Raw genomic sequence first — 15,833 nt, 5'->3', positions numbered from 1 at the left:
TCGCTCAGTTTTCATGCTCTTTATTTAGTGGTGCCGTGGTGCGTTCAGGGACCCGGTGCAGCCACCGGCAGCTCCCACAGCAGGAACAGCAGAGCTTTTTGGATGAAGGAAAATATACTGAACATTAAGGGATTAAGAACAAAGAAAAAAAACAAACCCTGTTTTAGGTTTTGAATATCAAAGTGAAGATTGTCACTCAACTCCAAAGAAAACAGCTTAAAAAAAAGCACATTTCTGTCTATTCATTTAAAGCAGCCGCTTAACAATAATGCAGTTCATGACTGGGATCAATTTAGCTGGATAACTTCATGTTAGCCGGGATTAGTTAAGTCAGAGTTGCTTTTCTAACGCTCATGCAGGCTGTTTGCTTACACCACATAATCCAGAACAAACAGTTAATGAACCTTCGGCGGGCGAAACGCCTGCAGGACGAGATTCAGGCTTCAACGTTTGTGTATCGGTACAGCAACCTTTCATTCATTCACTGAGCCGTCACAACAAGCTGGAAGGAAAGTAAATATAAAGTAAATGTTTATATTAGCATCTTATTAACGATCAGACTGCACTAAAAGAAACCTGTCTCCAACAGGGTGAAAACTACAGATATTAACCTATTCATTAACATTAATATGTTTATTGAGGTTCTCTATAAAGAGGTCATAAATACGCAGTGAGGAGGGACAGGATCAAAGTATAAATACATGAAAATAAAGACGACAAATATAAGGTGACAAACAGGAGAGACAGGAAGTCAAGTCTAGGTTTTTTTCAGCTTCTTCTACTTAATTTTTTTAAAGCGATTTTTCTCGTGTTTGTGTTCAACAAATAGAATTAATAAGAAAAGAGTAGCAGCGGCAGGTTTTTTAGTTTTTGAATGTTTAAATATTTTTTTGGGGCTCTGCTGTCCTGCTGCAGGGGATGATGGGAGCCGACCACGGGGCTCCCGAACAGCTCGGCGCCACACTGAGTGACAGCGGGACGGGGGGGGTCGTTTCATCGCAACCTAAACCGCCTCAACCACCGACATCATCCTGTTTTAGTGGCAACTCTGATGGGCAACTTTCCCCTCGGAGCTGCCACTTTTACACTGAATCTTCCTCTGGCTTTGATGCCTTTTTTCTGGGGGAGCTGCCACAAGAGTTGCCTGAAAACAGGAAGACGTTGGTGTCGAGGCAGTTTTGGTAAGCAGCTTCCTGTTTGGTCTCTAGGAGGCACTGGCTGGCTGCAGCGGCGGGCAGGGGGAGGAGCTGCCTTCCTGTTGAACCGGCAGGCCGCCACCTCCACCTCCTCCTGTTGTTGTTGCCCCCTCCTGGACGGCAGCGGTACTGGTGGTGACGTCTTCGTTGTAGAGACGTTTGATGCCATCGTAAAAGTCGTCCACCTCCATCTCCTCCACCTGCAGACAGATTAGCTGTGAGCCTGCAGCTACCGATCCTCCTATTCTGCTCATTTCCAGCTCCTCATTTTTATTCTTGGGTAGCTTTGAATGATTCAGAGTTCAAAATAATCTGACTGAGCCTTAGTGCAGCCCTGCAGTTCAAACAGGCTGGCTTATCTCCCTTTCCTTTCCTTACAGCTAACTTTTTTCCAGTGTGACTGCCCCTAGCAAACAGAACATCAGGTGGGTGGAGCTTCTGTCTAGGATGACCATATTAGGGATTTTCCTGCTCTCCATCATACAGATCCAAGAGGATAAAACAACAGTGTGTAACAGTGTAGATACAGTATGAAAGGTAATAGCATACGCTTTAATTTGTTGTGCAAACTGTCAGAAGAACATGAAGTCACCTTGCGTTTGGTGGAGGCCTTGCAGCGCAGTGTGACCTTCTGCAGGTGATTAAGATGGCGGAGGTGTCTGGGGGGAGAAAGCAGAGCTGGGATGCTGCTGTCTGCAGAGAAGGAGGAGAAGGAGGAAGAGGAGATGGCGCTCCAGGACTGCTGGATCTCCTCCTCCTCCACACCAGCAGCAGTAGACTGTGCCTGTGCAGAGGTGACGTGGTCCCTGGAAGACTCGGTGGTGGTCCCTAGAAAGAAGGTCGTCACAAATATAGATCAAGCCCTCTAATGCTGACACTTCTCCATTTGCAGAGGCTTTATAATAGAGGAACGTGGTGCTCAAAGACTTTAAATCTATGGGAGAATACAGCAAAGATGGTGATAGAAATTTTATTTCCAGGGGCCAAAAAAAGATTTAAAACCTTATTTGGGGCAAACTTCTTCAGCAGTTTCTCGAGTTGTCTCAAAATTTAGATTTATTTTCTCAGAAGTTTGAGTTAATAATCTGAAATTTTGACTTATGCATGGCAAAAAGTTTTATTTCAGTGGTTACGATGGTCGCTCAATAGCAAGACTGACTTCTAGAAGGAATTTGGATATCTTGTTTATTTTAATTCTTCTTATCTAAGATAGCGTCTACAATACCCACATTGACGTTTTCCTCCAGCAAACTCTGATAACAGGCTCTGATGTAGAAATCAAACGTACCCAGTGTGCAGCAGGGTGGTGTGGGCTGCAGGGGCTGGTAGATGTAGATGGTGTTCGGAGGCAGGGAAGCTCTCAGCGTGGACAGACTACGAGCCACAAGCTCTCGACTGCGAATCAGCTCAGAGCTGTCGATCTGAGAAGCAAAGAGAGAACAATAAGATAAGAGGATAATTTTCACACAGCCGTGACAATGAACCAATTTCAGGGCTTGTTGCACAGGTATCATCCTATCACGGTACCACACTGAGCTCCTGAGAGCGACCATTCTCTCACTGATGTTTGTAGAAGCAGTCTGCATGCCTAGCTGCCTGGGTTATACACCTGTGGAAGTGACTGGAACTCAATGATTTGGATGGTGAGTGGATGCTTCATCGTTCAATCACATGGACACTGCATTTATTTATACAGGGACTGACCTTTTTTTTTTTCCTGGTCACATTTTTAGTATTTTTGATTAATTACTGCAAAACATAACTCATTACTTAATAGATTTTACTTGAATAAAGAATTTATATTTGGCCTACAATAACCTATTTCCCTTTAGTTCCCCACTGAGGAGCCAGAAAGTAAAACATGAGGTAAACCTAAAGAGAAGGATCCTGACAGGTTAATGATGACGGCCGGCAGTGAAGGTGCTCCACAGGTCTGCGTGTCACACGTGTGAGGTCACTGCTGGTGCTCTTTATCTGATAACTGAGCTCCTCCTGAAAGTCATGATGCTCAATATAAAGACTGTTGCATTAGTTCCTCTCCTCGTTGTTCCTTTTAATGCTGCTGCTTCCCTTTATGCTGCGCTCACGCTGCAGCGCCCTCTACTGGTCTTTTTCTGCTCTTATATTCTCCTCTGTGTCTCACCCTGTTTATCGTCCTGGTGTTCAGCTGCACCCAAAGGCCTTTGTCTATAATTACTGGCCCTTTTATTTAAAATAACAGAAACAATCAGATTCCAGGTTTTTTATTGTGCCGCTGCAGAGAAATATCAGTCAGTCTATGTTCTACTGAACAGCAAATAGAGGAACAAGCTTAACAGCTTTTACTTCCCCTCGCTGCCCTCTGACAAATCCTACATGTTAACACGGCTGACCATCAGTGTTGACTTTGTAACGACATTTGTTTCAGAAAGCCAAAATCGAATCCCAAGTTGATCTGAAAGGTCACACTGAAGCATAAACCGAACTTTAACTGAGCGCTCCAACGACTGACAGACTCGTACCTGTGCCTTCCTCAGCAGCTCGATGGTGAGAGCCAGCCAGTCGGGACAGCAGATCTCCAGCTCCAGGGTGAAGAGGGCCAAGGCCAGCATGGATCCTCTGAGCTATGGAAACACAGCAGGGACAAATATGTTCAAGAAACCAAGTTACGCTTATTAAGTAAAAAGAGAAGTGAGTGAGACTGTCTCAGCCTTCAACAAGTATATATGGGACTGCAGAGGCAGAGTAGAACATCCTCCATACAGGTGGAGGTGGGCTTCAAAGCTGAGCAGTATCAATATAGCTCAATAGCTAGAATGGCGTAGTGGTAACACTGCCGTCTTTAGAGCAGGAGGTCGGGGGTTCCAATCCCAACCAGGGCATACAGCAAGGATCCCTAGGCTAGACACCCCCCCCCCCCCCCAATGCTATATGATATGTGATATACGGCTCGGACGTCACCCGGATTAATAAGGAGTTAAGGCACCAGGATGACGATACGTGGGAGGTTACGGTACGGCACACATGTAATCCCAGTGAGCGGTTACATGAAGAGAATTCATCGAAACCCAAAATCCAAACTGACTTGTAGCTCAGTGTTCCAACATACGAAGAGAGGTACAACCCAAATGCTACGGCAAGGGGGAGCCAGGACGACAGGTCAGGGGGGAGATTTCATCGTCCCCACACTCTGAGATTGTGAGAGAAGCCAGGAAACTCTTAGCTACAGAACAGATAATGTTACTTTACAGATTTAAGACATTATGTGTTCACTGTGTAGGCATGTGTGTACCTGTATGAGTGTGTGATCAGCCAGACAGTGGTAGAGTCGCTGTGTGAGCAGGGCGAGGTGCTGAGAGTGGTTCAGTCCCAACATGGAGTCCAAGAACCCGGATCGGCACGACAGCACCATCGCGTGGAACTGGAGAGGAAAAATTCACTGATCTGAATCTCTAAAATCAACTGTAGGCTGGTTTAGAAGCAATGACAGAAAACACTTCTAAAAACATGATTTAAATGTATTCAAGTAAAACTGCAGTGACTTGTTTTTGCCACCAGGTGTCTCACACATATGCTCAGTGAGACACAAAGAACTCATTTTTAACTGTGGAGGCCCTTAAAAGGTATATATGTGTGTGTGTGATTAGATGTACAATGTGCAGGAAGTCCAGCGCTGTGGCGGTGTGCAGGTCCCAGTTCAGTTTGTCCAGGATGATCCTCTCCATCCTCAGGATCTCTGAGGGAGAACAGCCGCAGCTGCTGGAGCCGGCCAGCTCCTTCAGCGAGGGCACACACTGAGAAACACACACAGTCAGCTTTAACGGTCTGCTGCACAGCCTGCCATCTGTGTGTGTGTGTGTGTGTGTTTACCTCATCCTCCTCACAGGTCTTGGCAGCCAGGAAGAAGCAGGCTATGGCGATGCAGCGCAGGTACTTTGGACGGGCCTGACAACAGATAACCCAATCGATCAATAAATCAGTCATGTATATTCACCATCCATACATTTTCTTCCACTTATCCTTTTCACGGGCGGTGCTGGAGCCTATCCCAGCTGCCACAGGGCGAGCGGCAGGGTACACCTTCGAGTTATCGTGTTCACAAGATTTTCAGAAAACTTGACCTCTGACTTTTACCTTAAGGTCAAGGTCACCGAGATTCAAACGTCTGAGACTTTTAGTAGATGCATCTATGGTGTGACTTTGAACATCTGAGGTCACATGATTCTTGAGCTATCGCGTTCGCAGAGTTGAAAATTGGCCACCCGCCCACAAACAATACCCCATCAGCCTTTAGGCCGAGGGGTAAAAATTCACAACAGAAAGCTGATGACGGATTTGAACATATCTCAGCGCTTCATTTGTTGTGCTTCTATCCTGTTCAGTGTGTGGCCCTCTGATTACTGTATCTGACTCAGTCTCAGCAGTATCAGCAAGTGAGGACACAAAATGTCCACATTTCCAAGGTCTAAAACATCTCACAAAGATAACACAACCTGAAAACATTTTCTCTCTCAGCGAGAAACTTCCTGTCTGTGTGCAGGGATGCTGACACGACATTCAGAGCTCACACTTCCTGTTTCTGTACAAACGCAGCCAGCCGGCTACGATACAATAAAGAATCTCCTGATAACTGAGCTGAGCCCCTCCTAACAGGCTGAGGCCTCATTCAGAGGACTTCTATTTACAGTAGAGTCTGTTTCCTTTAGTCTTTCTCGTGCATCTACACTTGAACAGCAGATTTTAGTTTCCACACATAAAATTAGACAATTTCAGGTTCATTGGGGCACATTAACAACCCAGTGCTGCACAGTACAGAATGATGGAGAAACGTGGGCAACGCGAGGCCACAGGAATAAAAAGATTATGTGTTTCATGATAGTGGCAGTCCAAATATCAAGGTTTATATTCACTTTGTTGTGAACAAGAGGACTTTGACTGATGGCAGAGTCCGATGTTTATCTGCTGCGCCTCATATCTGAGATTCAGTATCATGATAACAGACAAACATTTAATTATACTGAAGATTTCTTTGGAACAAAACTGAAACTAAACATAAATGTCTGTCATTCATCAGGAAGATCTCATCGACACGGGGCCGTCCCTTCTATTTTAAAGAACAGGTGATACCACTCTGGTCACATTACTGCACAGCAAATGCAGCCGGAGGCCAGATACCTAGGATATGCAGCCAAAGCAGCAGTGTGTGTGTGTGTGTGTGTGTGATAGTACAGTGTAATATAAGGACAAAAATGAACCAACGTGTAGGCGCTTTAAAGCTCTTTGACTGGAAAAGAGCTACATTAAAGTTTATCTAAAGCCATGAAGGCCTGCAGTGCATGCTGTCAGACTCATCACTGTTCATAGTCAGACTGGGATTTCAACCATGTATTCAGTTACAGTTTCTACAGTACAAAACAACAATTTTATCTTATCCTCCATCTGAATCATTTTTATTGCATTAAGAAACAGCAGACTTAAATAGGTTTTTACATTTTTATATTTTATGTTAAGCACTTTAAGTCTGCATGCAATGAAATGTGCTATATAAATAAAAATGTTATTACTCTTAATTTGGCTGGCAACGCCCTGGCAGCCACTGGTTGTTAGGGGAAAAACGTGTGTGTATTCCAGGAGTGCTGCTGGCTGTTCAGTCATCAGCAGATTACCGCAGTCTGAATGGTTTGAATGGATTACTTACGCTAACTACTCACCGAGTGGCAGCGAAACTGTGAGAAGCAAACCAGAAAGAGAGAATGTTTGCCTTCAAAATAAAAGCCTTTTTAAACTTGTTGGCTGCGGCAGCGAGGCACAAGTTTTACTTTGAAGGGAAACGAATGCTAAATTACTGGTCTGGGAATTATTTTGATTGAATTATTTTTACCTTTGCAGGCCTCAGCTGTCTGCTGGCAGATACTCATCAAAACTTTGGTAATCCCCGCTTCATACAGGCTCTAAAAACACGAGCGATCTTCCAAGAATGGTGACGACATTTTCCAGAGAAATGATAGGTCAGCTGGGCAATGCTTTTGCAACTATTAATGTCAAACATAACCTGCTCTGGAGCATAACCACGGTGATGGCAAGAAGCAAAGCACCTTAATGGCGTTGAAAATCCAGGGTTAAAAAATGTACTTGCTGTATATTTATTATGGCTTTTATTATATTCTACATTTACTTTTCACATGATTTCCTATTGTCGGGTTTTCTGAAGTGAGGTTTAAGCTGCTCTCTGCAAACCCTCACATGCCAACAGCAGGATTACAGGAGACCCGCTGGTCCTTTACAAACCTTGATGGGAGCGAGGAAACGGTCCAGCATGCTGACAGCTAACACCAGAGTCTCCGGGTACAGCTGCAGTCTGCCGTGGAGCTCCGTCAGCCAGCGCACGGCCTCGTCCCGCTGGGCCGGGGAGATGTCTGTATCCTGTGCACAACACAACACAAACATTTTTACTGAAGGGTTTGTTCCCCACAAAAAAACAACAACAAACATCATCGCTCGCCTTCCTTTGTACTCGTGACAATTTCCTGCTTTATTTACTGCTCTGAATGCTGAGTGCTGAATTTAATAATTACTATCAGCAGTCGTCTTCAACTTATATTTATACAACACAGGCCCACAGAAACACTGAGGTTTACAGCCAAAACTGAACTATTTCTGGAATGAGGTAGGAAGGTTAGACTGAATCTGGTTTCAGGTATTTAAGGAAGACACACTTCCACGAAAGGGACAAACAGGATCTCCTTCAATCAGCCCGGCAGGCGGACCAGACCTGAAAGCAGATCGGGCCTGAAAGCATTCCAAGAATTCCTTTTGTTGAGCATCTGAGATCTGAAAGAATTCGCCAGCTGACGCGCCCTGAGATGATAGCAGTTTGTAGGACACGCACAGGCTTTCGGTTTGAAACTCAGCTGGGTTTTTAATTTGTTGCTTTGAATGCTTCGACGCGCATTATCTTACATAGTATTTATGATATAATTACTGCAGAACGAACATAACCCTGAAATTTAATCTGCAGCAAGACAGATAATAAAGGAAATTTTATGAGCTTAAAGACCCTGTGCTCCTGCAGAAATTAATGCATATAACAGTAAACTGTAAAATATGTGTTTACTGAGCCGTTTTAAAGTTATCTGACCTACATTAAACTACATTTAGCAAGCCAATATACTGAGTATATTGAGCATACTCAGCTATAATGCCACTTCTTTAGCCCCTTTATTGTGTTACATTCAGATTTTTATGTAGTAGTTTAATATAATCAGATTTTTACCTTTAGGTCTTCATCTCTTGTCTTAACTGAGCTATAATGATCCATTTCTGTGTCGTCATATTTGATGTTATGGAGCTACCTGTTCATTTGCTGAACGTTCATTAGTGTGTGAAAGTGGTTTAAGAAAGGTGATAATTAGAATTCACCAAAGCTGCTATTAGCTCTGAATTACCAGACGCTGTCACTGTTATGTCAACCATGCAGAGGTGTGTAAACCCACATGTAACAATCAGTTATGTCAGAACTGACGCTAACCTAAAGGGGACCTGACATTTATTCTTGGACTCTACTATCAGAGTAGTTCAAAATAATCTTTGTTACAGACGGAGGATGTAAGAGAGACAAACTGTTTTAACCAGCAGGTGGGTGGGGCTTACGAGCCACTATGACATCATGGGAAGCCAAGAGTAGAAAAACCGTCTCAAACCAAACATTCAGATCATTTTTTTTAGCTCACAGGGATTACTTGTACATACACCGATGTTCATCTTTGGAACAATATATATAAGATATAGTATATAAGTAAATAAAGAGAAACAGAACAGGTCCACTTTAACCCTGCTGGTAAAGGTGCTGGACCGGCCATTAAACTTTCAGTTTTCTGGCTGATGTTGAACCAGAACTACAGATTACACATTTAGTCTTTATTTTTTATGATTCCTGGTATAAATAAAATGTTATAACAAGATTTAGACTTCAGACGATCTCCTTTTCGGATTCGTCAAAGAGCTGAAACCTCCGGTTCAGTAACTAAGTGGCTTACAGGCTGCAACTCTGGACTCGCAGGAGATGCCAAAGGTCAAAGCACAGCTGACCCCACTGGCCAATTAAGGTGCAACGTGACACCATCTGGCCTCTTAGCTCCTAACTGTGCAAACTAAAAACAACTGGCCTATTTCCAGCCTGTTTGCACTGGCTGGATGCAGAAGACAAACTCAGCCAGAGGCAAAGGAAAGTAACCCAGACACCACCTTTGTAACGATTCACTGGCTAAGTACTGCTTCCAGTGCCGTCCCTTATCATTGCTATCAGAGGGATGGTCGAGGCTTCCTCTGATTATCTCAGTGTGCCTCCCCTCACAGGGCGTGTTGGTCAAGTGTAGAAACTAAAATTCTCCAATCTAGAAACGCGTTTACACCAAAAACTACAGGTGCCAAAAAGCTAGCATCAACACAGCAACACAGGATTGTTAGCCCAACAATGCTAGGGGCTATCAAAAAAATTCACCAACAAGTCTGGACTTCCTTTTATCAGAAATATGAATGAAAATAAGTCAATGAATAAATAATGAGTTGACACTTTGCTTGCAGAGGCTGCAGTGTTTGCAGCATTCCTCTTGGTTTCACACCGTGATTAGACCGACTGCCTCCTTGACCTCTAACACCAGACTGCATACCTGCAAACTCGGCTAAAGGCACTGATAATCATCGTAACTACCTGTTACATCATTTACTGCAGTTTCCTGGCCTTGGTATGATCAGCTTAGTACTGCAAATGAGCCCGGCAGGTTAAGACATTTGTTATTTTTTATTTGAAGTAAGGTTAATTTCTATGTTTCAGAAACAAATGCAATGCCTCATTGTTATGACTTCATCGGTAAACATAAGCAGGTCACTGACCCAGAAAAACTGCCCAGGTCTACTTTTGGTTTCGAGATGAATTTTCTGCAGATCTGAGGCGTTTCCAAATATGCCCCACAGCCCTGAGCTTTCCTAGACATCACCTGATGGAGGATCATGTGACAATGCAAACATTGACACAGTAGGATCGAACATTAAACTAACTGTAACTGAGTGTCATCTTCACATGTTGTGAGCCTGCGTATGGAAATGCTCATTAGAATCTGATTGGACGATGGGATGACTGAGGCAGATGTGGATTTTACTGTTGCAGTTTACACTTCATTAACATTTTTGTTGTTGTATCCTGAATTCTCTGGTCATTTTAAATAGGTTAGGTATTTATTTAGTGCAATAAATGGGTTTGTAACAATCTGTCACATAACAGATTCTGTCCACCATTATGTACATATTTTTTTACTTTCTATTTTTATTCTTACTGTATTTCAGTTATTGCTTGTGCTCTGTATTATACTTTTGCTACTGCTTTACTGAATTTCCCCATCATGGGACGAATAAAGGGACTACTTCTTCTTAAAGTGGAGACAGCATCATTCACTCTTTTGATCTTAAAAACAAGCTGGGAAATGAAACAGCTATAAAACTGTTCCATGCCCACACGTTTCCCTCTATATGCACAATTTCTACTGTCTGTGACCTGCGACCTTTTCTCCACAGATTAGATTAGAAACAGCAGAAGTTACAGTCACTGTGAAGGAGCTTTATTTCTATAAAACTTTTCACGATGTCCGCTCCTCGTTCGCGTCTGTTTCGCCCTGTGGATGCCTGACCCAGACAAACGAGATCTGCCCCTCCCACTCCAAATTGCAGAAGTTGCCTTAGCAACCAGGCTCTCGTTTACCCTTGCAAAATAAAATCCCCACAATATATTTTTTTAAAAAGACCTTTCAGCACCTGTTTCCATCTATTCTCCACAGACACAGTGGTTGACACACCCTCTGTTGACCTTCTTCTGCATTCAAAATAAACCAGTGTTCCCTAAATATAGCCCCAGTTAGCGGTTGTGTAGCCACTACATTTCAGCTCCCAAAACATCTTGCTATCTCCAGATAGCTCCTGTATTTGTATACTTGAACTGTTAATCCAGCTAATTCATTTTGAGTCTATTTTTTTTAAATGTGCTATATAAAAAAGGTGATTCAGCTCTAATCCGAATACTTTTGGTCATGACGTGTACCCGCTCCAGCGCACGTAACCATGGGACCATAAAAACACCTGAGTCACCTTATGCAGGTGATGTATGTTATGACTACTGCTGCATGGCTCTCTGGGTGTATTTGGACACTGCTGTCAGCGCCCAGCAGACAAAAAGGCTCAATCGCCTTCTTTATTAACCAAACAGGGTGAAACCTGAGAGAACACCACCTTCAACAACAGAAAACTCCACCAGCTGGAAAAAAACCGACTGAGACGCGCAGCAGGACGATCGCTGCACTGAAAAATATGTTACTAAGGAAACAAAATCCTCCACGGCGTCACGCAGGGAGTGCTGACCCGGGTCATGACCTGACACAGAGGAAAAAGGTCAACTGAACCTGGCGACCCAGCCAGGAGGTTCATGCTGTTCACTAACTTGATAACATGAAATACTTGCTGGAGATATGTTACTAATATTTAGTTAATAACACTGAGCTGCCACCAATATAAAGAGGAAAGGAAATACAATAAAATACATCATATAAACAATCTCAAAGAGACGCAGAGGGGTTAAATCTGAAACAGCTCAGATTATGAAGGCATGTAGGTGGGTTATTCCTGGCTTAAGAATGCACCTTTTGGGGGGGTACACTACACACACATAACCATGTGAAACAAAGGTGATTAATCTGTGTTACCTTATCTGACAGAAATCTAAGCATTTTATGATTTCTGGCCATTTGATAAACAAAAAAGTGCAGCATGTTTGAGCAAATGATGCTAATTACCAAAACCGGCTTTATATAAAGAATTATGTTAGCGCTCAGGTGATTTTAAAAATGTCTTTGATTAAAACGTGAATGAAGGAATTTCACAGGTAAGTGACATCATGTGAGGACGCGCCCGTACCCCAGGGTGTGATGAAACGACACCTCTGTGACGTCAAATAACGACGCGTTGAGACGTTCCCTGTAAACGGGGCGAGACCAGCTGAGCGCGGTGACTGTTCAGTGACTCACCGCCATGTTTCTTTTGCCCTACTGCTCTGTGATTACATGGTGTCTGTCTAAGGTGTGGGAACAGCCTGCAACTCCATATCAGGATGCTGATTAGCCTTCATTCAAAAAGCATGATGAGTATTAGTTAATCCACAGAAATTTCTTTTAGTGCTGACCCCTGAGTCAGTCCTTTACTCACTTTATTTAAATGCTTGGCTCTGTGTTTCAGGCTGCAGACGGAAACCCAAGCTTGTGCAAAAGGATTACACATGCTGGCCAGTGAGGGCTGAGGCTTCGTGGCAGTAAAGCTCAGTAGACAACACCAATGTTTTTATACTCATAAAAACACATCTATGCTTCCCTTAGGATGTATGAATTTATGCATACATAGATTTGTTCCCACTAAGCTTCCTTTTCATTTGCCTGCAGCCTTCAACTGTTCCCTTTCTATCTGCAAGCCCCACTCACAGAGTTCTCCTGCTGCATGTAGGGAAATGGTGCCATTTCACACTTCATTTGTACATCAGGAGGTCCCAGAATAAAAGACAGTGTGCTAATCATGTGGGCTAGCGAGAGAAAAAGGCACAGAACCAAATATATCCTGTTCATGAACATGGTGGATGTTCACATTTAAAACTGACCAAAGATTAAAATAATGAGGTCAGTGTATGGACAAGAAATCTCAGTGGGCCCAAAGCTCAGGCTGCACGCTGCTTTCAGGGGTTCTCTCTTATTAAGAAGAGTTTTTTCCCTAGATGTAGCTAGACATGTTTGCCTTCGTATTCACGGATTTATGGAAACACTTCCTCCCTCAGCTGCTCACCTGCAGCCATTGACTCTCCCTTTATATCTGTGAGCCCCACTCACTCACAGAGTCCTCTTTCTCCATGGTGGGAGCACAGCATGGGAAAAATCCCAGCATACACAAAAACAGCCAAGCAATGACCCAAACAACCAAACTTTCAGTACTTCCCATGTTATCTTAGCTTCACTGCCTGCAAATATCTCATAACTATGTCAGAAAAATGTAGTTTATTGAACAGTTTCTGATGCATAAACTTCAAATAAACAGAGCACTATTTTACCCTGAATGCTCGACCAGGAAACTGCTCGGCCGTGAGCGGGAGAACCCGCTCACATAGCCAGCTTTTCCCGTGCTATGTTGCATTTATTGTACTTTACGTGGACCGATTCTGCTTCCCCTCATTTTCTGCCATTTATATGCTGTTAATATGCCGAATGCTCACGTTAAGCATGACAAAAGTTTCAGGAGGTCAGTGTATGTACAAGCAAACCACGTGAGCCAAAAGTTCACGTGAATTATCAGCTTAACCAACTAGTATTTCTTACCAGTATTTAAATGTCTAGCTGACTAATCCCACACATCCCTATTCATGAAGCCTGAGCTAGGAACAATGGGCCACACCAACAATAACCCTAATCATTCTGCTTCGACTGCCAACAATAGCAGCTCTGGTGGAGATCCCACACCTGTGTTTTCATGTCAAATCATTATTATTATTTTGTGATCCTTACATAGAAAACTATGTTTTGTGTGTGAATGCGTCAGTTCATTAAACAAAGGTGCTCCGAGGTAACGTCTCACCTGTGAGGAAGGCTTCTTTGGCACGTAGACCTTCCACATCTTGGCTTCCCTAGAGGCGGCCTTTTCCAAAAGAAAAGACAGCCTCTGGCGTCCCCAGGGTTCGGCGAACTTCATCGTGTCCTCCCTGGGCTGAGCCTACCTCCCCACTGGATACAGCTACCTGTACGGACGGAGAGGCAGAAAATCAGACCATCAGAAGCACCAATGTTTTTATACTCATAAAAACACTAAAAATGAGGGTCCCTTCAAGACTGACTAAATGAACCCTGCAGAGCTGATGATTATATGCCACGTTTGTCTTACGTCACTTATGTCTTTATAAATAAGTTTCTTGTTCCCTGCAGCTGTCCTAAATTGTCTTTTATGAATGTATTTTAATGGATTCATATTTGAATATTTATTTTTTGAACGTTGGTCAGGCCTTGGTCAGAGGTGTAAAGACGTCAGCTGTGACGCTTGATTTCAGAGATACTTTCATAGACATTTTAATAAATAGTCATTTTTCACTATTTATTATTGTTTTACAGACAGAATGTTAACTAACAAAAATGATCAACAATTATAACAATCTATTATGAATACACAATAGTTAAAAATATATTAATGTCACAAATTTATAAGGAAGGATTATATAAATGATATTGCTGGTGATGTCTATGGATAATTCAAAGAGAATTTCTTGCAATACAAATTTTTTCCTGTAATTTCAGCAGTTATTTCTAAAAAAAATGCAAATTGTTGCAATTTTACCGCTATACCTGGCTTTTTTCTGAAACGTTTTAAACTTTGTGACCTTATTGCGTAGAAACCCAACTACCTGTAATCAGTCGGCGTCTAATCAGTGACAGACTGACATTAAACTTCTCCTTTCGCCAGGAAACTACCGTGAACCCCAGGTGGGAAGCCCCTTTTACTCAGGGAAGCACCGAGCCTTCGGGAGCAGGTGTATTACCGAACATTTCCTTGTTATTATTCCCACGAACCCGGCTATCTTCTGGAGCTAAGCTAATCTGACGTAGCTAGCTCTTAGCTAGCTGACGTAGCCGGCTATTGCATATAAATGTGCTCTTATTTTAAAACACAAATGTTGAAAACGTTTTTCACTACCCTCTACGGCTGAGAAATAAAAAAGAGCTGTAGTGTGTCTAAGAGCCTCCCCACCCCCACCCAGACTGCGTTAACAACACAGCAGGGACGTTTAAATGGCTGAAGCAGACCCAGTAAGTAGTCGGAGCCCGAAGCCTTACCTCCCCTGCGAAGCGGAGAAGACCACAGTTGGGTTTCATCCGGTCCACTCGGTTCAAAAACGAGAGAAAAGGGGTGAAAACCGGTACCCGCACTTCACTTTAGTCGTCCATTTTGGCTCGGGATAAAAGGGGGTTGTTGTATATAAAATATATAAAAATAAAAGAACGGAATATAGACAGATACGTCTACTTCCGAGGAGGGGACTCGGGGAAAGAGAGAAACGCACAGTCTCCGCCCACCTCCGCGCTGAACGGGAATACAAAACAATCCTACTTTCAGTAGCGCGTCACTAATACTAATCATTCATGTACCGTAAGGGGAAGTTTGTTTTACAGCTCACACTGAGCCTACTGTGCTTAATGCCATCTTCTGAAACGAATTTCACACAGTTCTGTTTATTTTATCCCTTATACAAATAGCAAATACACTTTATTTATGTAGCACATTTAACATCAGAGTGTTTTACAATAAAACTAAAAATCAATTAAAATCAAAGGGTTCCTACAAAATGATACTACAGAGATTCACACTATTTACATAAAATATCACAACAAAAACCTTTGATGATGATGATGGTGCTTTATTGATCCCACAATGGGGAAATTACACTTTCCAACAACCTGTCCCCCACGCACAGTTCCGGGGATCAGCCGCTTCCAAATGTTTGACAAAGCAGATATGTCTTCAGCCTAGATTTAAAGACAGCTGATGGTTGTCTGAGGTCACCTGGGAGATCAGGGAGAGTATGGATGCAGC

General features: G+C 43.0%; 1 protein-coding gene across 1 annotated transcript; it reads right to left on the bottom strand.

Moving 5' to 3' along the window:
- Positions 1-4: 4 nt before the first annotated feature.
- Positions 5-15,308, bottom strand: ccni (cyclin I). The gene is made up of 10 exons (XM_030742373.1): positions 15,077-15,308; positions 13,830-13,989; positions 7,464-7,598; positions 5,046-5,120; positions 4,829-4,969; positions 4,468-4,596; positions 3,698-3,799; positions 2,485-2,617; positions 1,789-2,024; positions 5-1,396 (listed from the first exon to the last, which is right to left on the bottom strand). The coding sequence occupies exons 2-10, from the start codon at positions 13,941-13,943 to the stop codon at positions 1,205-1,207; spliced, it is 1,257 nt and encodes a 418-aa protein (XP_030598233.1). The 5' UTR covers positions 13,944-13,989; positions 15,077-15,308; the 3' UTR covers positions 5-1,204.
- Positions 15,309-15,833: the final 525 nt, after the last annotated feature.

This window comes from Archocentrus centrarchus, chromosome 12 (assembly GCF_007364275.1).
Source record: "Archocentrus centrarchus isolate MPI-CPG fArcCen1 chromosome 12, fArcCen1, whole genome shotgun sequence".
Lineage (NCBI taxonomy): Eukaryota > Metazoa > Chordata > Actinopteri > Cichliformes > Cichlidae > Archocentrus > Archocentrus centrarchus.
This window is presented reverse-complemented; position numbering and strand designations above follow the sequence as displayed.

Bases quoted from the DNA above. Each gene is read 5' to 3' on its own strand.
- ccni (XM_030742373.1), bottom strand. From the start codon at position 13,943: ATGAAGTTCGCCGAACCCTGGGGACGCCAGAGGCTGTCTTTTCTTTTG. The intron at 3,800-4,467 runs GTACACACATGC...GTGTTTCCATAG, and splicing joins CTGATCACACACTCATACAG to CTCAGAGGATCCATGCTGGC. The intron at 2,025-2,484 runs GTACGTTTGATT...CCTTCTTTCTAG, and splicing joins ACCACCCTGCTGCACACTGG to GGACCACCACCGAGTCTTCC.